The sequence below is a fragment of the Sciurus vulgaris genome, assembly GCF_902686455.1.
Source record: "Sciurus vulgaris genome assembly, chromosome: 16".
Taxonomy (NCBI): domain Eukaryota; kingdom Metazoa; phylum Chordata; class Mammalia; order Rodentia; family Sciuridae; genus Sciurus; species Sciurus vulgaris.
Genome location: NC_136477.1, coordinates 63,354,382 through 63,377,239, shown reverse-complemented (window position 1 = coordinate 63,377,239; position 22,858 = coordinate 63,354,382). Strand labels below are relative to the sequence as shown.

Below are 22,858 nucleotides of genomic sequence, written 5' to 3'. Positions count from 1 at the left end.
TAACAGGGTTAAAGTAAGCTACTGATGCACATTTGCCTTCTTTGTATCTACAAAACAAAAAATCTTTCTCATAATAAGCAGTGGCCAGTTTTCTGAGTGATAAAATCATACCACCTAGGAAGAAACGGCCAGCGGCCTTCTGCTCTCTTACTGTGACCCCCAGAGCTATGTGTGTGTACAGAGCCCAGTGAGCTGGCCTACGCCCTCCAGGATGGAGTGTCAGGCCATGTGGACACTCAGCCTGTGTCTGCCCAATACTTTGGCTAATGTGCTAGACATGTTTTAACAATTTCCTTCTATTACTATTGGACTCAGTGTATTTTTGTTTGGGATGAATAAACATCAGCCTGTGAAGCTCTCCTCACCCCTCCTTTGTAAATTTATTATAAAATATGTCTTTCCGAACATGCAGCCCCAGCCGCCTGCAGCCTAAGGAGCACAGGGCGCCCTGTGCAGTCCCCACTCCCACCCCTGGGAGACAGGCCTGCTGGCACCTGGAAACCTTCTTCCCTGCCTCACCCATGATCAAGCATCCCTCTCAGCCCAGCCTGGCCAGCTCTCCACACTTAGGCTGGTAATGTCCCTCCTGGGGCTCCTCTCCCCAGGTCACCCTGTGGTCTTCCCATTTCCACAGGCTGAGTCCTGCTGAGGAGGTGTTGTCCCTGAGGGCAGTCACCTCCTCTGGGTACTGGCCATGGAGGGAGCAGTGTGCCCCTCAGTCCAGCCTCAGGTCCTGTGGGTGCTGCTAGCATAGATGCAGGCTGTGTCCCGCACCAGGCTCTGGTGGTTCTGAGGCTCCAGGATTTGCCTCTGACACCTGCTCAGGACTTTGCCCATCCTCACTTGCAGTGGGCTCTCTCCCAGGCAACCCTGCAGACTTAAGGGCTCCGTTGCCTACTGACTGGTGACTCCTGCTGGCCTGCAGCTGCCCGCTGACCTCAGTGCTCAAAGTCCCAGTGGACGGTGCCTCTCTGGACAGTGGTCTCCACCAGCCCTGAACTCATCTGCCCGGCCCCCTTCAAACTCTGCAGGTGTCCTCCCACCTCTTTAGGGCGACACTGCTGATGGTCATGTTGTCCAGTTCACCCTCCTCTCCCCTTCTGCTGGGCACTGTGAGGTTCCTGATGACCTCAGACCCATCCCCTGTCCATCAGGTGAGGACGTCCCCCTGAGGTCCTCCATAGGCTGTGCCTGGTCTGAGCCTCTCCCTGGGAACTCACTGCCTGCACCCATCTGTGTCTGGTGTCATGCTTCCATAGGGGCAGCAGACAGGGTGGGTACCCCAGCTGGTGTCTATGCTCTGTCTGGTGAGGTCCACAGCCTGCACTGCAGCTCAGTGCTGCCTCTGCTGCCACTAGGAGCACCCTGGCTCAGGGACAGCAGCGTCAGCACTGCTCTCCAGCATAGCAGGGGAATCCTTGGCCATCATCCTTTACAGCACATTGCAGAACCCTGACCTTCTACACATGAATATGGGTTTAGAATCAGCTTGTGGGGGTCCTAAAAAGAGACCATGCAGTGACAATGTGCTGTAGGTGCAGCTCCATCTATCCTGGGGTGACCACTGTGAAGCGTCTGCCCAGCCCAAGGGGAGCCTGTGCCTGGCTGTCCCAGTGGGGACACAGCCAGCCCAACCGGAAGGAGATCTGACTGAGCCAGCTTTGCTCACCACAGTCCGAGGCTCGGCTTCCCATTAGCAGATGGCAGACACGTTCCCTCTCCAGCCCTCATGAAGATGAATCAGGACCCAGTGTGCACTGCAGACCCAGGCTTCTCACCAGCTTCATGCGGAAGCACCTGGCTGGGTGCTGCCCGGGGGTCCTGAGCTGCCCTCTGCTGAGCAGAACACCCAGTGCCAAGAGCCTTTTCACCTCCCAGCATTGGAGTGATGGCTCCTTCCCCCGGGTCCAGGTCTGCTGTGCTGGGCTTGCAGCCTGGGAGGGCAGCACCCACTTCCTTCAGGCACCTGGCTAGGCCATGACCAGCAGCCACCTCCAGGCAGCCAAGGGGCTCTGCAGAGTGTGGCAACTATGGGCAGTGGGCCGCCACTGGGCGGTGGCTCCACACAGTGGGGGCCTCTTTTGGGCGGCTGCCTCATCCCTCTCCACATCTGCTGACAGGTCCAAGTGCCATGCTTCTAGGGACACAGAGGGCGCCTCCCAAACATAAGCTCTGAGCATGACCCAGTCCAGCTCCTGGGCACGGCCACCCTTCCAGCACCTGTGGAAGCCCCTACAGTGTTGTGATGTAAATTCTTTTCATTGCAATGAAATTATTAATTAGTAATAAAATTTCATGCCATGCAGGGCACAGTGGCACATTCCTGCAGTCACAGCAGCTTGGGAGGCTGAAGCAGGAGAATCATGAGTTCAAAGCCAGCCTCAGCAAAAGGGATGCCCTAAGCAACTCAGTGAGACCCTGTCTCTAAATAAAATATAAAACAGGGCTGAGGATGTGGTCAGTGGTTAAGTGCTCCTGGGTTCAATCGCCTGTACTTGGCCCCACCACAAATAGCAGAATGGTCACAGTAACCATTCTGTAACAGGAACCACAGTAACAGGAACATGATGGCCATATATTGCAATTAAATAAAAAAAAATAACTTGAAAAAAAATCTTTTGGACACATTGAAATGGCACTGCCTCCACCACTAGTGGATTCAGCAAATCTCAGACAAGAGAAAGAGAACATTTACCTGCAGGGCCCGCGAGGACTGGTGGGAGGCTGGCTGGGATGGTTGAGGGTTGCAGAGGTTTCTCACCAGCTGTGACATTTGGCCTGGGCACCACCTCATCCTCTGAAGAGCCCGCAGGGGAGCGGGGTGCATGTTAAGGGGACGGCCAGCAGGGGGCAGCAATGTGCCACGGCAGCACAGCCCTGGAATCAGGCTCCAGGGCCACCTGGGGACCCAGATTTCCAGTTCCGGTGGGCGCGGCCACCTCGCAGCCCTTGCCTAGGACCAGGGCGCTGGCCTATCCATGAACTTGGTGTGCAACAGCCATTCTGGGCGTTTTCTAAGTATCTCTGGAGAAAAATTGGAAGAAAACCACTCAGGAAAAGCAAAGTACATCTTTCCACACGCCTGCCCCCAGCGGTTATTTGAGTTACCAGTTAAGCAAAAGATCCGGATTTTACCCCGAAGTTCACAACTGTTAGGGCATGGAGGTGAGGTGTCCCCCAAAACCTCCTGTGTGTGACCATGAAGGAATGTGCACAAGTGGATGACCAGCTGAGGAGCAGAATAACTGGAATGGATGAAGGCAGGTTGGGGTGTGGCTGCAGGAAGTAGGTCATGGGGCATGTCCTTGGGGTGACACTTTGTCCCAGTCCCTTGCTCCTGATGCTTCTGCTCCTGTGCTGCGTTGAGCTGAGACTCCTCTACCGCACCCTTCCACCAGGATCTGCCTCACCTTGGCCCAGAGTTCTGGAGCCCACTGACCAGGGACTGAGCCTCTGCAACCCTGAGCCAAAATAAACTTACCCTCCTCTAAATTGTTCTCCTTCTGGTCACAACCAGGAAACCCTGACTTGAGGAGCACCGCTGACACACACGTCGCTGGTTCCTGGCATATGTTAGTCAACCATGTACTGATTGAAGGCCTATGTCTGTTCAATTCTATATCATATGTTGTGGGGGTAGGGCACTGCTGGAGATGAGAATCTTGGCCATCAAGAGAGAGAGGAACCAAACCTTCCTTTGAGAAATTCCAACTCCATGAATTCTTCAAAGTTAGGATGATGCCAATTAGGTGGGATTAGCTGGGTATTTTTTGTTGTTGTTGTTTCAGTTTTGGTACCAGAGTGGAACCCAGGGGTGCTTGACTACTGAGCCAGGACCCCAGCCCTTCTTTATGATTTAGAGACAGGGCCTGGCGGAGTTCCTTAGGGCCTGGCTGAGTTGCTGACGCTGGCCTTGAACTTGTGATCGTATATCAGCTCTCAAGTCACTGGGGCTCTGATTGTTTGGTCCGGTCAATTAAGTATTTTTATAAGCACACTTACTCTCAGTTTAAGCAATAATTCAGTATTCCAGATCAAGTCAAGACATAGAAAACACATATTTGAATCAACCTGCATCTAAGACTTTGTGACTTCCTCATTTCTGATTTCCTTGGTAGATTGACTAGTGTCAGCTTGCAGGAAAAACATTTTTTTTTGCATTATTTCTTATACTAGCCAAAAAATAATGATATTGACATCTAACATTCATTTAGCACTTTCCACGTGCCAGGTGCTTGTTAGGAATGTCTGGCCTGGGAAGCCATTTGATCCATATGACAAACCTATGCGAGAGATACTTTATTTAGGCTATTTTATGTGACTCCAACACAATGCCACAGACTGGGTAATGTATAAAGAAGAAGAACGTCTTTCTCTCATTTCTGCAGGCTGGGATCAAGGTGCATGCCTCTGGGGAGGGCCTTCTTGCTGCATCACAATGTGATAAAAGGCATCATCCCCATGTCAGAAAGCAGGCTTAGCTCTACCATCCTCCTCTTAGGAAATCACCAACGCCATCAGGGGACACCACACTTCTGACTTCACCTAACACTCATTACTTCCTAAGGGCCCCACCTCCAATTAGCATCAGTTTATGAATTTGGGTGTGAGCTTTCCAATGCCTGAAATTTTGCAGGACACATTTAAGCCAAAGTGCTATAATGATTCCCTGTAGCAAAAGTCAGAGAGGTTAAGTACCAAGCAAGGTCACACAGCTAATACACAATGCAGTAGGATGTGAACTGAGAACATCTGGATCCAGATTCCAGGTTGCTGGTCATAATATCTTCCTGATATCAAATATTAATGACATACTCCTACACAGAAAAAGACACTTCCATCAGGTGTGGGGTGCACGCAGGTAATCTCAGCGGCTCAGGAGGCTGATGTAGGAGGATGGTGAGTCCAGGGTTGGCCCCAGCAACTTAGCGAAGCCCTAAGCAACTCAGTGAGACCCTGTCTCTAAAAGAAAAAGGGCTGGTGATGTGGCTCAGTGTTTAAGTGCCCCTGGCTTCAATCCATGGTATCAAAATAAAGAAATAAATAAAATAACCAAATAAACTTCCAGAGAGAATCAATTCACACTGCCCCTCTGCTGAGTCTCTACCTTCATGAGCAGCTCCAAGAGCTCTTTGGTCCCTGCCTGCGGGTCTCCAGCCCCTGCCTCCCAGAATCACTGCCAGATGCAGCTTCTAGAGCCTGGCCCAGAGCAAGAGGGACAGAGGGGCGGTGCCGCAGAGCAGAGGAGCCACCCAGGAGTGGAGCTGCTGCCTTCCCGCTCTGCCGGGGTTAGGAGGCTGCAGGTGGGTGGCCTCTCAGGGAGGAGGAGGCTGAGAGCCAGAGAGCAAGAAACCCAAAGCCCAGTCCTGGCGGCCGCAGGCCAGGCAGGCCGCCTTGGCAGCAGTGGGTCATGGGCCACTGGGGACAATGATGAGCCTGGGTTGCAGTGCAGCAGCAGTGTTGAAACACTGCGGGTTCCGAGCAAGCCCCTCAGCAGCCTCCATGTCCTCCTGTGTCACTGCCTTGGGACCATGGAGCCCAGAGACAGCAGATCGGCCACGTGTGCAGTGGGATCTTCTGTACTGCTCTCCCCGGGCAGGGTCTTGACCTACTCTCCTTCAGTGACAGTGTGGTCATGGGTACAGCGTGAGTTCCAGCCTCATCATTGATGAGATACAGTGACCATACCTAGAGGGCCATTGAGGAGACTCCCTGAGACAGCGTCTTTTGATTGTTGAACTGTTCCTTCCAGGCACGGTGGCAAACTCCTCTCTGTTCAGTTACTCGGGAGGCTGAGGTTGGAGGACACTAGTTCTACACCAGCCTCAGCAAAGTAGAGAGACCCCCCCCTCAATTGAGCAGAGGCCCATTGTCCAAACAGAGAACAAAGAGGCCAGTAGGGGCCACGGTTAAGCACATTTGGGGTCCATACCTGGGACCCAGAAAAACACAGAAGAAGCAGTGTTTTCTTCTTGGGAAAGAAGCTCTTTCTTGGGCTCAGATAGGAGTGGAGAAATCCTACTTCTGACTCTTTGTTGGGGAGCATGTGACTTGGTTCCAGCTCTGAATCTCTAGTTAGTGACTAATTGACCTGCGAGAAGTTCCTTGCACTGAGCCTCAATATGAGGATGAGAAAATAGGAAGCTGCCACGTGTATTGGGTTGCCAGGTCTGATGTGGGTGGAGGCTCAAGACCTGGCACAGGAAGATGAAATGGCCAGGAGGGCAGGGATGTTCCTTTGGTCCCTATTGGACTCAGAATGGAGTGTGGCTTGTTTCCCTCCTTCGTGTGACTGCCTCATCTCTGTGTTTCTGGGAGACCAGCCTGTGACCCCAGCTTTAGAGGCTCCCCAGGTAATACAGGTGAGTGATGACCCACACACCTGAGTAGAAGCTCAGAACACATGGAAGAAGGACACTGCAAGACATGTGGCCAGCTAGGGAGGACCTTCAAGCTCCAATGGCTCCAGTGTCACACAGAGAGCCCAAGGAGGGGAAGGGTCTGACCCATCTGCTTCCCACTCCTGGGAAGCTGCTCCTCAGGCCTTTGCTGAGCATGGTGGGAGAGTGTGGGGGTTGGCCACTCTGACTTGTGTCACAGGCCAGGGGATCAGGCAACTCCAAAATGGCTTCCATTTTGTGAGGAAGTGCCTCAGGTAAGGGGACCCAGGAAGTGACCTCACTTCCTGGCAATGGAACAGAGAACTCGGAACCCTGGTAGCCAGGCACCCAGAGACTGGGCACAGCCCAGTCTGTTCAGTTGTGTGGAGAGAGCGATCCAGAGCAATGAACTCTTGCTGTCTCCTGATGGGTGGCTGCTCAGAACTCAGGAAGGCCCTGAGCAGGGGCCTGTCGCAAATGTGGAGGTGCTGGGTCAGTGTACGGCCCCTTCACATCTGGCGAAAGTTTAGGAGGAACTGGAGAATGAGACACAGGAGATCAGAGCCGGTGATCTTAGGCTAGCCCCCCACTCTGATCCTCCCTTGGAGACTGCAGTCCTTCATGGCTATGTGTGTGTGTGTGTGTGTGTGTGTGTGTGAGAGAGAGAGAGAGAGAGAGAGAGAGGAGAGAGAGAGAGAGGAGAGAGAGAGAGAGAGAGAGAGAGAGAGAGAGAGGAGAGAGAGAGAGAGAGAGAAAGGGATACAAGGAGAGGAGGATGTCTTTGGATCTCACTTGATGATCTGGCAGCATCATTTGCAGTTTGCCTCTGTTTCCATGTTGAAGTGTCCCCTTTGGTGCCCACAGTATGAGGAACAGAGCAAAGCTGCACCAGGGGACCTGCCCAGGCTGGTGCAGACATTCAAGGTGCTGGTGGTGGAGGACATCATCAATGACATACAGAGGGGCAACAAGGCCTTCGTCCACAAATTCCTGCACACCTACCAGAGTCTGACCAGCACCCACAAGCTGATGGAGCAGCTGTGCAGAAGGTGCGCCCTTTTCCCTGCCCAGGGATCCAACCTCCTGCATGTGTTGGAGGCAAGGCATCACTGAACCCCATCACTGTGGAAGAAGGGGCCACAAGGACCACCCTGCCTGAGTGTGTGCTGGGCCAATGAGAAGGAGGCTTGGGCCCAGAGCTCTGATCTTCTCCCTGGGCCTGTCCTCAAGCTCTGAGGCCTCAGGAAAGCATCTTCCAATTTTGGGAAGAAAAGGAAAGTGTGGATCGCTTCTGGAATGGTACCTGATCACCACGGAGCCAGACAGGGACCCCTCAGTTGCACGTGGAGACCTGGGCCTGGAGACAGAGAGGCAGAGAGTCATTGGTACATTCATCTCTCAAGGTAGCCTGTCACTCAGGAGGAGGAAGACACACCTCCAAGTCCTCGGGAGCCCCAACTCTCAGGAAGCTGGTCAATCCCACCAGGCACCTAGGAGGTAAGAGGCCTGGGTTGTAAGAGGTGACACCCACCTGATTTTCTCTAGGGATAGAGACCTCAGGGCAGAAGAGGAGCAGCATCTTAAAGTGAAGACAAGAGTGGTCTTCAGTTGGAGAGGGAGGGTCCCCTTCTCCAGATGGGGCACTTGGGAGGCTGGTGTAGAGAAGCCTGGGCAAAGCCAGGTCCACCCTGCTGTGACTCCCATCAGAGGGCTTTGCCTATAGCAGGACACAGAGGGGAGGGTCAGGGATCCAAGGAGCAGAGGATTGGCTGGGGTCCCAGGGCCAGGCCCTGTGAGAACCCCTACAACACGGCCCATCCCACCAGAGCACCCACACTCTCCCGCATGGAGACTGGACAGAAGCTGGGGGACCACTGGCCACACACATCCCTCAGGATCGCCCTTCTTGCCCAGTTGCCCGGGGGCTGCCAAGCCATGCTGAGGGAAGCTCATCACGCAGGGGGCCTTGGGAGGGTCCAGCCTGAGGTGCCAGGTGCTGACGGCTGCCTGCCCTCTCCCACCTCCACAGCACCCTCTGCTCCATCATCCAAATGCTGCTGCATACAAATCATGAAGACTTCCTGGGGCCTCCGGGTCTGAACAACCTGAGAAATCTTGACACCTTCCTGCAGGTCACCGTGCCTGGGACAGAGCTGAGCCTCCATGTTCACATACTCCTGGCACGGCTGGAGGACCCTCATCCTAGTGAGTCTGGGCCTGTGATGAGGACACTGGGGTGGATGACGGTGTGAGGAAGCCTTTTGCTGTCTCCACAGAATCTGATTTTTGGTTCTGAGCCACACAAGCCTGGTGGCCCTGGTGTGAGAAACACCTGCTGTGGAAGAGGAGCTGCCTTACTCTCAGGGCAGGTGCTGGCAGCAATCAGGAAAGGCCCAGGGCACGGTGGTCATTTTGGGCTCTTTCCTTCTGCAGCTGCAGTTCCACCAGAAGTGCCTCCAGCAGAAGAGCCTCAGTTTCCGGTGACACAGCTCAGGAGCATACCGGCTGAGCTGGAGGTTGATCCACCATCCAAACTGGAGAACAGATCCACTGGTGCACCCTCAGCAGAGGTAGTGCCAGGGCCTCCAGAGACCACGGGGACACTTGGGCCCAGGAGGCAGCTCAGCCGCAAGCAACCAGCCCAGAGGATGTTCACAACTGGTATCCTGGGGCTGTGGAGGGGAAGACCTTCATCCACATGTCTTGGAATGGAGCCTCCTCCCTCTCTGGTGGCAGCAGTTGCAGACACCAAGAAGCTAGAGGGGGAAGGTTTATGAGGAGCCAATGCAAAGCCCACTCCACTCCTTCCTTGTTCCCAAAAGGTCTCTTTCCATTGTCACAGCTATCCATAGGTGTGTGTCATGGTGACCTGCACTCACACAGCCAGGTCTGAAGGAGCCATTCCTACATCTTTGACACCACCAGGTCACCAGAGGTGGACGTTTGCCCAGGTGATGACAGAGCACTCCTTCCCACCTGTTTCCACCTCCCCTCGGAGGGTGACATCGGTTTGTGTTCACTGCTACCTTTCCTCCCCTTTGAATGTCCCTTTACTTTGTGGAAGTGGGCAGGGTGGACCCCTCCCTGGTGGTCGAGGCCCTGTGCTCTCCCCTCCAGCCTCCAGGCCCCAACCTTGCCCGTGAAGACAACCCCACTCAAACGCGGGTCACACCTTCTGATTTTTGCGTCTTTATGGTTAACAACCTTCAGAGCTTTGATCTTCCTGAGAGCCGAGCTCACCGATGGTGGTTCCAGGGTGGCCAGATACTGAACCTGCCTCCCCTCCTCCAGCAGTGCCCTGCGGGCCTGTCATGGAGTGAGCCCTGTCCTCATCTCTGGTCCCTGGAAGGTTTAGTTCTCCACAGTCCTTCCTCACCTACCTTTTTCTGAGATGAACTGGGGACTCTCAGAACGTTTCCCCTCTATAGGTCACAGCTTCAAGCCCACCTTGATGACAGCAGCAGCAAAGGGTGTCCACCTGGACTGCAGTGTGTGCACACAGTGACATGGAATCCAGTTTCACGATGAAATGTTTTCCTGTAGGAAACATGCCTGTTTGTTTATATGTTAGTGTTTGGGTTATTTCTTCCAAATAGATTATTCGATTCTAATGTAGGCTGTATTTCTTTCTTACAAATAGATTAATAATGTTCTATTCCTTTTTATGAATTTTTTTAGTGTTGTTTTTGCCAATTCTGTTGCCAATTAGAAATTTTTCATAGCTTAAAAGAGAAACAGGGTTAGTGAAAGCTACTTATTGTTGCACATTTGCCTTCTTTGTATCTACAAAACAAAAAGACTTTCTCATAATTAGCAATGGCCAGGTTTCCGAGTTATAAAATTATACTGCCTAGGAAGAAAGGGCCCCTGGCCTTCTGCTCCCTCACTGTGCCCCCCCAGAACTACGTGTGTGAACAGGGCCCAGTGAGCTGGCCTTCGCCCTCCAGGATGGAGCAGCAGGCCACGTGGCCACTCAGCCCGTCTGCCCTAAGCTTTGGCAAATGTGCTTCACAAGTTTTTACAGTTTCCTTTTATTGCTGTTGGAATGAGTGTGTTTTTATTTGGGATGAATAAACATCAGCCTGTGAAGCTCTCCCCACCCCTCCTTTGTGAATTTATTATAAAATGTGTTTTTCCCAAAACACAGACCCAGCCCACCTGCACAGGGTGCCCTGTGCAGTCCCAATCCCACGCCCGGGGGCAGGCCTCCTGGTGCCTGGAAACCCTCTTCCCTGCCTCACCCTTATGCAAGCGTAACTCTCAGCCAGCCTGGCCAGCTCTCCACACTTAGGCTGGCGATGTCCCTGCTGGGTCTCCTCTCCCCATGTCAACCTGTGGTCTTCCCATTACCACAGGCTGAGTGTCACTAAGGAGGTGTTGTTCCAGAGGGCAGTCACCTCCTCTGGGTACTGGCCATGGAAGGAGTGGTGTGCCTCTTAGTCCAGGCACAGGTCCCGCAGGTGGTCCTAGCATAACTGTGGGCTGCATCCCCCACCTGGCTCTGGTGGCCCTGAGGCTCCAGGATTTTCTGAAAACCGCTCAGTTCTTTGCCCATCCTCACCCACAGTGGAATCTCTCCTGGAACCACTGCAGATTTAGAGCTCCGTCGCCTGATGACTGGTGGTTCCAGATGGCCTGTAGCTGCCCAGTGACCTCAGTGATCAAAGACTCAGTGGACAGTGCCTCTCTGGACGGTGGTCTCTACCAGTGTGGACTCATCTGCCCGGATCCCTTCTGATTCTGCAGGTGTTTTCCTGCAGAGCCTAGTGGGTATGCGAATAGGAGATGATAGGCAAATTCTGAATGAAATCCATTCCTGAAACTCTCAGAAAAGCAACTTCAATTTCAGCCCTATTCAACCTGCACCTTAGAGTACTGCAACAGCAATACCTAAGGAGCTTGTCTACAAAACATGGAGGTAGGATGCTCAGATATTGAGGGCAGAGTGGGAATGAGGAGAAGAGAAAATACCCAGTGCTTCATGGAAATCCTGTAGTGCATTTGCTCAGAAATTGCAATTAAGTTGCAGCCTAACACTGTGTGCATACGGAAAGCTCAATTCATGGAAATTGAAACAGTTTGTTATAACAGAAGCACTGTGCATGGTGGAACCACCAAATCTACAGAGCAAAGTGGGTATGAGGAGGGGAGATGATATGCAAAGTTTCATTGATATCCATTTGTGAAAATTACTAAGAAAATCAATTCAAATTTCAGCCCTATCAATCTGCACGTTAGAGTACTGTAAAGGATATACATAATGTACTTTATTGATAAAAAGTAGGCAGAGTGCTCAGATGTCAAAGACAGAAACGGAATGAGGAATAGAGAAAATACCCAGGTTTCCATGGAAATCCAGTAGTGTATTTGCTCAGAAAACTCAATGAAGTTGCAGCCTAACACTGCGTGCATAGGGAAAGCCCAATTCATGGAAATTGAAACAGTTTGCTATAATATTAGCTCTTTGCATGGTTGAACCACCACTTCTGTGTACCAAAGTGGGTATGAGTAGGGGACATGGTACCCAGGTTCATTGAAATCGATTTGTGAAACTTTCTCAGAAAAGCAACATCAATTTCAGCCCTATTCAAACTGCACATTATTTTTACTTCAATAAAATTCCTAAAGGGCTTCTCTAGATAACCTGGAGATAGAATGCTCAGATGTTGGGGGCAGAGTGGGAATAAGAAAAAGAGAAAATACCATACATCCATGAAAATTAAAAAACCTTAACCCAAGGAAATCGAAACAGTTTGTAATAACAGAAGAACCAGTAATGGTGAACCACCACATCTGCGGAGCAAAGTGGGTTTGAGGATGGGTGATGACAGGCAAACTTTCACTGAAATACATTCGTGAAACCTCCTCTGAAAAGCAAATTCAATTTCAGTCCTATTCAAACTCCACGTTAGAGTACTGCAACAGCAATACATAAGGGCTTGTCTAGAAAACTGGAGTTAGCGTGCTCAGATGTAGGGGACAGAAACAGTGTGAGGAAAAGAGAAAATATCCAGAGTTTCATGGGAACCCAGTCATGAATATGATCATAAAATGCAATTCAGTTTCAGCCTAACTGCGTGCATAGGGAAATCTCAATTCATAGAAATCGAATCAGTTTGTTATAACAGAAGCACTGTGCATGGTGGAAGCACCACATCTGTGGATCATAGTCGGTATGAGGAGGAGATGATAGGCAAAGTTTCATTGAAATTCACTTGTGAATCTTTCTCAGAAAAGCAACTTCATTTTTAGCCATATTCAACTTGCACGTTAGTGTACTGCAAAAGAAATAGATAAGGGCTTGTCTAGAAAACCTGGCATTAGAGTGCCCAGATGTTGGGGACCAAGTGGGAATGAGGAAAAAAAAATACACAGAGTTCATGAAAATCCAGTCGTGCCTTTGCTCAGAAAACTCAATTCAGTTGCAGCCTAATACTGCATGCATAGAGAAAGCTCAATTCATGGAAATGTAAACAGTTTGTTAAAACAGAAACACCGTGAATGGTGGAACCAGCACGTTTGCTGAGGCAGGTAGGTATGAGGTGATATGAGAGGCAAAGTTTCTTTGAAATCCATGAGTCAAACTTTCTCACAAAAGCAACTTCAATTTCAGCCCGATTGAACCTACAAAAAAAAAAAAAAGCAAATTCAATTTCAGGTTTTCTATACTAGCCCCTTAAGTATTGCTGCTGCAGTACTGTACTATAACGTGCAAGAAAATAGGGCTGAAATTGAAGTTGCCTTTCTGAAAAAGTTTCACGAATGGATTTCAATGAATCATTGGTTATCATATCCACTCCTCATACCCACTTTGCTCCACAGATGGGGTTGTTCCACAATGCACGATGCTTCTGTTATAACAAACTGTTTCCATTTCCATGAATTGAGCTAGCCCTGTGCACGCAGTGTTAGGCTGCAACTTAATTGTGTTTTCTGAGCAAATTTATGACTGGATTTCCACGAAACTCTGGGTTTTTTCTTTTTTCCTCATTCCCACTCTATCCCAAACAGCTGAGCACTCTACCTCCAGGATTTCTACACAAGCCCCTTATGAATTGCTGTTGCAGGTACTCTAACATGCAGTGAATAAGGCTGAAATTGAAGTTGCTTTTCTGAGAAAGTTTCACAAATGGAATTCAATGAAACTTTGCCTATCACCTCCCACTCCTCATACACACTTTGCTCAGCCAGACGGGGTGGTTCCACCATGCATGGTGCTTCTGTTATAACAAACTATTTCGATTTCCATGAATTGAGCTTTCCCTATGCATGCAGTGTTAGGCTGCAACCGAATTGAGTTTTAAGAGCAAAAGCAAGACTGGATTTCCACGATTCTCTGTTTTTTTTCTCTTTCCCTCATTCCCACTCTGTCCCGAACATCTGAGCACTCTTCCTCCAGGTGTTCTAGACAAGCCCCTTATGTATTGTTGTTGAAGTACTCTAACGTACAAGTTGAATAACGCTGATATTGAAGTTGCTTTTCTGGGAAAGTTTCACGAATGGAATTCAATGAAACTTTGCCTATCATCTCCACTCCTCATACTCACTTACCTCCGCAGATGGGATGGTTCCACCATGGAGGGTGCATCTGTTATAACAAACTATTTCGATTTCCATGAATTGAGCTTTCCCTATGCATGCAGTGTTAGGCTGCAACTGAATTGTGTTTTCTGGTCAAATGCACTACTGTATTTCCATGAAACTCTGGGTTTTTTACTCTTTTCCTCATTCCCACTCGGTCCCCAACATCTGAGCACTCTACCTCCAGGGTTTCTAGAACAGCCCCTTATGTATTGAAATACTCTAACAGGATTAATTGGGCTGAAATTGACCTTGCTTTTCTGACAAAGTTTCATGAATGGATTTCAATGAAACTTTGCCTATCATCTCCCCTCCTTATACTCACTTAGCTCCATAGATGTGGTGGTTCCAGCATGCACGTGCTTCTGTTATAACAAACTGTTTCGATTTCCATGAATTGAGCTTTCCCTATGCACGCAGTGTTAGGCTGCAACTGAATTGCGTTTTCTGAGCAAATGCAAGACTGGATTTCCATGAAACTCTGGTTATTTTCTCTTTTCCTCATTACCACTCTGCCCCCAACATGTGAGCACTCTACCGCCAGGTTTTCTAGACAAGCACCTTATCTTTTGCTGTTGCAGTTCTCTAACGTGCAGGTTGAATAGGGCTGAAATTGAATTTGATTTTCTGTGAAGTTTCACGAATGGATTTCAATGAAACTTTGCCTATCATCTCCACTCCTCATGCTCACTATGCTCTGTGGATGTGTGGTTTCACCTTACATGGTGCTTCTCTTATAACAAACATTTTCGGTTTCCATGAACTGAGCTTTCCTATACACGCAGTGTTAGGCTTCAACTTTATTTCGTTTTCTGATCAAATGCATGACTGATTTCCCTGAAACTCTGGTTATTTTCTCTTTTCCTCATTCCTACTCTGTCCCCAATATCTGCACACTCTACCTCCAGCTTTTTTAGTCAAGTCCAATATTTATTCCTTTTGCAGTACTCTAACTTGCAGGTTGAATAGTTCTGAAATCGAAGTTCTTTTCTAAGAAAGTTTCACGAATGGATTTCAATGATCTGCGGGGGCATCTGAAATTCCATCCAGTGTGTGACCAAGATCCTCTGCAGAGTGATTGCAAATGTTCATCCTAAAAGGAATTGCTGGATGTTTTGCTCTGGAGCATGGTGTGTTTTCTTCTGTGTTTTTCTGATAATATATTACTCATTTCATTCTGAATGGATTGCTTAAGGAGAGGAGGAGAATACAACAAAAATTCCACAATACATTACCTACAATCTGAAAAACAATGGGTCTTTACCACTAACAAAGTCAAAAATAATTTTGCAACCATGCAATTAGTCCCTGAATGCCTCCTGAGAAAATAGATATTGATCTGACTTTGTCTCCAAAAGGCTGGTTAAATAGTAACTATGGTTTTGTTATGTGTGGTGGTGAGATAAGAGAATAAGCTTCACAACATTCCTTCCTTCCTACAAAGAATATTTCGCCTTTATAATAAATGTTGTTACACATTAATCATTGCAACCGCTGCCTTCCTGTAGCCCTTAACTCAGCAATTCAGATATGAACCAGATGGACCTAGTAGAAATGGTCACATGAGATTACTTGTCTAATCGCTTTAACTGCAAGAATAGAATAGTCTTAGGTCACATAGAGTTTAAATATTAAGGAAATAAACATTGTATTAGCTCATTGACGTAGTTAGATATGCTTAAAACAATTGTGATTATGTAAGGATGATCTGTAAGTTTACTGTTTTCTCATAATCTTTTGGTTCCTTGTTAAGAACAATTCCTGCCTATGCTTTGGAATACTTCTTTAATTTCATTAACCACAAGACTGTCCTTATAGCCTGAAGAAAAATGCATATAAACCCAGCGTTCCCCAGAATAAAGTGGGATTGATTGCACCAGAACTAGAGTCTGTGTCTTTCATTCTCCATCCATCACCGACGCTGTCTCCCCATGCCCCATTTACCTGTGTGGAACCCATGGACTCCTGCTAGGGCTGGACCCCAGCAAGTGGCGCCCAACATGGGGCACTCTGGTAAACCCCCCATTTATTAATATTAATTTCTTTCCTTCTCAAGACAGCTAGGATCCTGCCTGTGGTGCCACAGAACCCTCGGTAGAGAAGGCCAAGAAAGAAGAGTCAGGGATAGACAGAACAGCTACCATGGGAGGTAGTGAAAGCAAAGAAAGAGCATTATTTATTGATATTGCTAAGCACTTATTAACTAAAAGAGGAGCACATGTAGGAACAGCTCAATTAAAAAGTTTTTTTTTTTCATTTTGTACAACAATGTGCCCCTTGGTTTCCTGAACAGGGTATTTTAGATGTTAAAACCTGGAAAAAGGTAGGCGATGCTATGCATGCACATCATAGATTATATGGCAATGAAAGAGTCCCTGCCAACGCTGTTGTGTTGTGGAATCTTTTTAGGGACCATTTAGACTCTAGACGTGAAAGTAAGCAGCTAAGGAAAAGGGTAAGGTCCCAGATGAAACGTCAGAAAAGGAACTTTTGCTGACAGCCTCGGTTAAAAATATACAGAGGAAACCCCAGAGTGAAAGTGAAAGTGAATCAGATGATGATGAAGACGGGGAAAAAGAAGAAAAGTCTACCTGATCAGCTCTCCCCGTCTGATGAGGAGGACTTGGAAGAATCCGCTTTCAGATATCATAATGAAGATCCACCTTTGGTGGCTTCTGTTGTGGCAGCCCTTCCGAAACCCTCAGATAAAATAAAAGGAAAGTCCAAAAGTAGGATTTCTAGGTGCTGTTAGTGAGGCACAAAACAGGGAGATGTTAGTATTTGTTGCCCTATAGTATGGGCTATAGGTGAGGGAGGAGAGCCTCATTGGGAGCCTCTCTCTTTTAAAGTGTTAAAAGAACTAAAAGCAGCTGTAAAAGATTTAGGACCTACTTCCCCTTATACTCTGCAGCTAGGGGAGAATGCCCTTCTCCTGTGGCTGTCCCTAAAGGCTATCATATTATAGTCATTGATTTACAAGATTGCTTCTTTACTATTCCTTTAGCTAAACTAGATAGATGGCATTTTGCCTAACTTACAAAGGCCTTATCAAAGATTTCAATGGAAAGTATTACCTCAAGGAATGAAAAATAGTCCTACATTATGTCAAAAGTTTGTAGATCAAGCCTTATTTAATTGTAGACAAAAGTATCCAGACTGCTATATGATTCATTATATGGATGATATATTGATTACACATTCTCAAAGCCATTTGTTACAAATAATATTACAGGATTTAATTAAAGATTTACAGAGGTGGGGTCTGATAGTGGCTCCTGAAAAAATTCAACAGAATCCTCCTTATAATTATCTAGGAAGAACTATAAAAAAGAGATTGTGTCAGCTCTCAAAAGTTACAAATTCAAAAAGACAAATAATTAACATTAAATGATTTTTAAAAATTATTGGGAGATATAAATTGATTAGACCTTATTTAAAACTCTCAACTAATGATTTAAAACCTTTGTTTGAAATGCTAAAGGGTGATTCAGATCCTAACTCAAGTAGAATATTAACTAAAGAAGGAGAAAAGCCTTGCAAGTTGTTGAAACTGCAATTCAAAACATTACTTGCAACAAGTTAATTATGATTTGCCTTGGGTCTTTATTGTGCTAAAAACAAAACATACTCCAACAGGTTGTTTATGGCAAAATGATCCACTTCAATGGATACACTTACCAGTATCAGGAAAGAAAATATTAATGTCTTATCCTACTATGGTAGCTTCTTTGGTATTAAAGGCTAGATTTAGAAGTAAAGAATTGTTTGCTTGTGAAATGCATGAAATAATTATTCCTTACACAAGAGAACAATTTGACCAATTATACAAATTGATGATCAATGGGCTATTGCATTTCTAAATTTTACAGGAAAAATTTCTTTCCACTTGCCCAAATATCCTTTACTACATTTTTTTACTTCAAACAGAAATAGTATTTCCTAAATGGTGCTCCTCAACTCCAATTAACAATGCTATGTTAATATTTACAGATGGGTCATCAAGTGGAAAGCAGTTACAATAATTCTCAACCCACAGTTCAATGGACACAAGAAACTTCTGCACAAAGAGCTGAATTAGAAGCAGTCATCTATGCTTTTCAAGACGGTTGTTCAACGCTTTAACTTGTACACAGACTCACTATACATTGTTAAACTGTTTCCAACCATAAAAACAGCAACTCTCTCCTCTTCATCTAAAATTATACATAGGCTACAAGAACTTCAATAGCTAATTCATAACAGAACTTCAATTTCTTTATAGGTCAAATTCGGGAACATTCTGGATTACCTGGTCCCCTGCTCAGGGGAATACCCATGCTGATCACTTAACTAAAATTTTATTTTAACAGCTATAGAAGAAGCTATTATATCACACAAAAATCATCAAAATTCATCTGCCTTACAAAAAGTATTTCATATTCTAGAGAAGAAGCTAGAACTATTGTTAAAATTGTCATGTTTTTCTAAATTTATTCCTTCTCCACAGATGGGAGTTAATCCTCAAGGATGTTTACCTAATTCTTATATAGCAAATGGATGTAAACTCATATATCAGAATTTGGAAAATGTCTTATGTTCATGTTACAGTCGATACCTTTTCTCATGTTATTGTGGCCTCAGCCACAACTGGGGAAGCCTACATGGATGTGAGTCAACATTTATTCCTTTGTTTTTTCTGTTATAGGAATGCCTAAAAAATTAAAAACTGATAATGCTCTGCTTATACATCAAAACCATTTAAATATTTCTGTTCCAGGTTTAATATTTTCTCATTCTACAGGAATTCCTTATAACCCACAAGGACAAGCAATAGTAGAAAGAGCCATCAAAGATTAAAAATACAAATAAATAAGCTAAAAGAGGGAGAGCTTAAATACTCTTCCCCACATCATATTTTACAACATGCTTTATTTGTTTTAAATCATCTAAATACTGACAAGGAGGGAAATACTGCAATGATGAGACATTGGGAAAGTAAAAGGTCAAAACAAAGTTTAGTAAAATGGAAAGATTTTTAATCTGGTAAATGGAGAGGACCTGATGTCTCGCTGACATCTGGTTGATAAGACGGAATAAAATGGTACATTTTAATTTTAACCCTTTTCTTACCAATGAGCCTATTCATAGATGGTTTACTCCCAGATGGGTAACACCCCATCTATTGGATGACCTTATAAATGGGAAATTCTCTTACTTTCCTGACTTGTATAAACTATTAGCAGCTACTCAATATAGTATTATTACAAAGACCTAAGTAAACCTAATGACTTTGCAGTATGTGCTTGTATAAATGCTCCTCATGCTATTCTTATGTCTACCATAAATAATTCAATATCACTAAAAATAAGGAAGCTTATAATATTTATTGCCATGATTGTGTTCTTACTAATTGTATTATTCAACCATGTCTAAAGATTTTAAAGTGTTTTTACTTGTACATCAGCTAATATGTTATATTGCCAGTTAATCTTACAGAATCTTGGTATGACGAGACACAGGTGTTGAAATTTTAAAAACAGTTAATGAACTTTTAAGACCAAAAGATTTGTTGCAGCTTTGATCCTAGGAATAACAGCTTTAATCAGTTATAATCACTCTTAGCTCTCTTGACCACAGCGCTTGTACAGGAAATTCATACTGCTTCACACATAAATGATTTAACTATAATGTCTCTGTGGCTTTAGCGGCACAAGAACAAATTGATAAAAAATTAGAAACAAGAATTAATGCTCTGAAGAAGCTATTCTCCTTATGGGAAATGAGATTCAAAATACTCAAATTTGAATGACCACTAGATGTCATCCTAACTACAAATGGATTGTATTACTCCCTTAAAGGTTGATAATAATACTAATTGGGAACAGGTTCAAACTCACCTTAAAGGAGTTTGGGAATAATACTAATTTAGCACCGGATATTAATGCTTTACAACAACAAATAAAATGTTACGTCAGGCTCAGTCTCGGTTGTTCCAGCAGATAATTTGGCCTCTGAAATGTTTCATAATATAAAACAACTATATTTAACAAAACATTCCTAAATACAATATTACACTATGGCTTGATTGGAGTATGTATTTTAATTTTAATCTTTGTCTTCCAGTCGTCCTCCAAGTAATCCTCAGATTAGTCAAGAGAGTAAAAATTCAAGAAGGCTTCTTCAATATACCAAATCAAAAAGGGGGAGCTGCGGGTGCTATCTGAAAATTCCATCCAGTGCTCTGACCAAGATCCTCTGGAGGATGATTGCAAAGGCTCATCCTAAAAGGAATTGCCAGGATGATTTGCTCCATGAGCATGGTGTTTTTCCTGCTGTGTTTTTCTGATAATATATTAATCATTTCAGTCTGAACGGATTGCTTAAGGGGAGGGAGGGGAATACAAAAAAATTTCCAGGAAAATATTACCTACAATCTGAAAACAATGGGTCTTTACCACTAACAAAGTCAAAAATAATTTTGCAACCATGCAATGAGTCCCTGAAAGCCTCCTGAGAAAATAGATATAGATCTTCCTTTGTCTCCAACAGGCTGGTTAAATTCTAAAGATGGTTTTGTTTATGTATGGTGCTAAGAGAATAAGGTTTCACAACATTCCTTCCTTCCTACAAAGAATAGGTCACCCCTAAAATAAATGTTGGTACACAATAAACATTGCGACCTCTGCCCTCCTATAGCCTTTAACTCAGCAATTTAGATATTAACCAGATGGACCTAGTAGAAATGGTCACATGAGATTACTTGTCTAATTGCTTTAGCGACGAGAATAATAAGAATAGTCTTAGGTCACATAGAGTTTAGATATTAAGGAAATAAACATTGTATTAGCTCATTGATGCAGTTAGATATGCTTACAACAATTGTGATTAGGTAAGGATGATTGTAAAGTTACTGTTTTCTCATAATCTTTCGGTTCCTTGTTAAGAACAATTCCTGCCTATGCTTTGGAAAATTTCTTTTATTTCATTAACCACAACACTGTCATTATAGCCTGAAGAAAAATGTATATAAACTCAGCCGTACCCAGAATAAAGAGGGATTGATTGAACCAGAACTAGAGTCTGTGTCTTTGATTCTCCATCCATCGCCGATGCTGTCTCCCTGCGCCCCGTTTACCAGTGTGGAACCCATGGACTCCTGCTAGGGCTGGACCCCGGCAATGAACATTGGCCTATCATCTCCCCTCGTCATACCCACATTGCTGCGCAGATGTGGTGGCTCCACCATGCACGGTGCTTCTCTTATAACAACTCTTTAGATTTGATGAATTAAGCTTTCCCTATGCAGGCAGTGTGAGGCTGCAACTGAATTGCGATTTCTGAGCAAATGCACGACTGGATTTCCATGAAACTCTGGGTTTCTCTTTTCCTCATTCCCACTCTGCTGCCAACATCTGAGCACTCTTTTTTGAGGTTTTCTAGACAAGTCCCTTATCTATTCCTGTTGCAGTACTCTAAAGTGCAGGGCTGAAATTGAAGTTGCTTTCTGAGATAGTTTCACTAATGTATTTCAATGAAATTTTGCCTATTATCTCCACTCCTCATACCCACTTTGCTCTGCAGATGTGGTGGTTCCACCATGCATGGTGTTTCTGTGATAACAAAATGTTTCAATTTCCATGAATTAAGCTTTCCCTATGCACACAGTGTTAGGGTACAACTCATTTGCATTTTCTGAGTAAATGCACGACTGGATTTCCATGAAACTCTGGTAATTTTTTATTTTCCTCATTCCCACTCTGTCCCCACATCTGAGCAGTCTTCCTTCAGGATTTCTAGACAAGCCCCTTATGTATTGCTGTTGCAGTAATCTAACTTGCAGGTTGAATAGAGCTGAAACTGAAGGTGTTTTTCTGAGAAAGTATCACTAATGGATTTCAATGACTTTGCCTATCATCTCCCCTTTTCATTACCACTATGATCCTGAGATGTGGTGGTTCCACCATGCACAGTGCTTCTGTTATAACAAAAAGTTTAGATTCCCATGAATTGAGCTTTTCCTATGCACGCAGTGTTAGGCTGCAACTGAATTGCGTTTTTGATCAAATGCACGAGTGGATTTCCATGAAACTCAGGGTATTTTAACTTTTCCTCATTCCCACTCTGCCTCCAATATCTGAGCACTCTAACTCCAGGTTTTCTAGACAATCCTCCTTTGAATTCCTTTTGCAGTACTGTAACATGCAGGTTGAATAGGGCTGAAATTAAAGTTGATTTTATGAGAGTGTCACAAATGGATTTCAATGAAACTTTGCCTATCATCTCCACTCCTCATGCTCACTATGCTCTGAAGATGTGGTGGTTCCACCATGCATGGTACTTCTGTTATAACAAATTGTTTCAATATCCATGAATTCAGATTTCCCTTTGCACGCAGTGTTAGGCTGCACCTGAATTGCGTTTTCTGAGCAAATGCACGTCTGGAACCATGAAACTCAGTAGTGTATTTCTTTTTTTTCCTGTTTCCCGCTCTGCCCCCAACATCTGAGCACTCTATCTCCATGTTCTCTAGGAAAGCACCTTATGTATTGCTGTTTCAGTACTCTAACATGCAGGTAGAACAGGGCTGAAAATGAAGTTGCTTTTCTGAGAAAGTTCACAAATGGATTTCAATGAAACCTTGCCTATCATGTCCCCTTCACATACCCACTTTGCTCTGCAGAAGTGGTGGATCCACCATGCATGGAGCTCCTGTTATAACAAACTGTTTCGATTTCCAGAATTGAGCTTTCCCTATAAACGCAGTGTTAGGCTGCGACTAAATTGAGTTTTCTGAACACATACATGACTAGAGATCCATGAAACTCTGGGAATTTTCTCTTTTCCTCATTTCCACTCTGCCCCTAACAACTGAGCACTCTACCTGCAGATTTTCAAGACAAGCATCTTATCTATTGCTG

At 45.5% G+C, this 22,858-nt stretch overlaps 1 protein-coding gene and 1 long non-coding RNA gene across 4 annotated transcripts in view; one reads left to right on the top strand and one right to left on the bottom strand.

Moving 5' to 3' along the window:
- The window catches only part of LOC306646624 (uncharacterized protein), a 280,420-nt gene that overhangs the window by 31,607 nt on the left and 225,955 nt on the right, over positions 1–22,858 (top strand). For 2 of the 3 annotated variants that reach the window (XM_079115260.1, XM_079115259.1), the window contains exon 2: positions 7,200–7,429. The exons of the other annotated variant lie outside the window; for it this stretch is intronic. In XM_079115260.1, the coding sequence (XP_078971386.1) occupies positions 7,200–7,429 (230 nt within the window). The remainder of the gene's footprint in view (positions 1–7,199; positions 7,430–22,858) is intronic. 3 annotated transcript variants of the gene reach the window in all.
- Positions 1–22,858, bottom strand: part of LOC306646654 — a 745,829-nt gene that overhangs the window by 659,890 nt on the left and 63,081 nt on the right. The gene's annotated exons all lie outside the window — the stretch shown is intronic.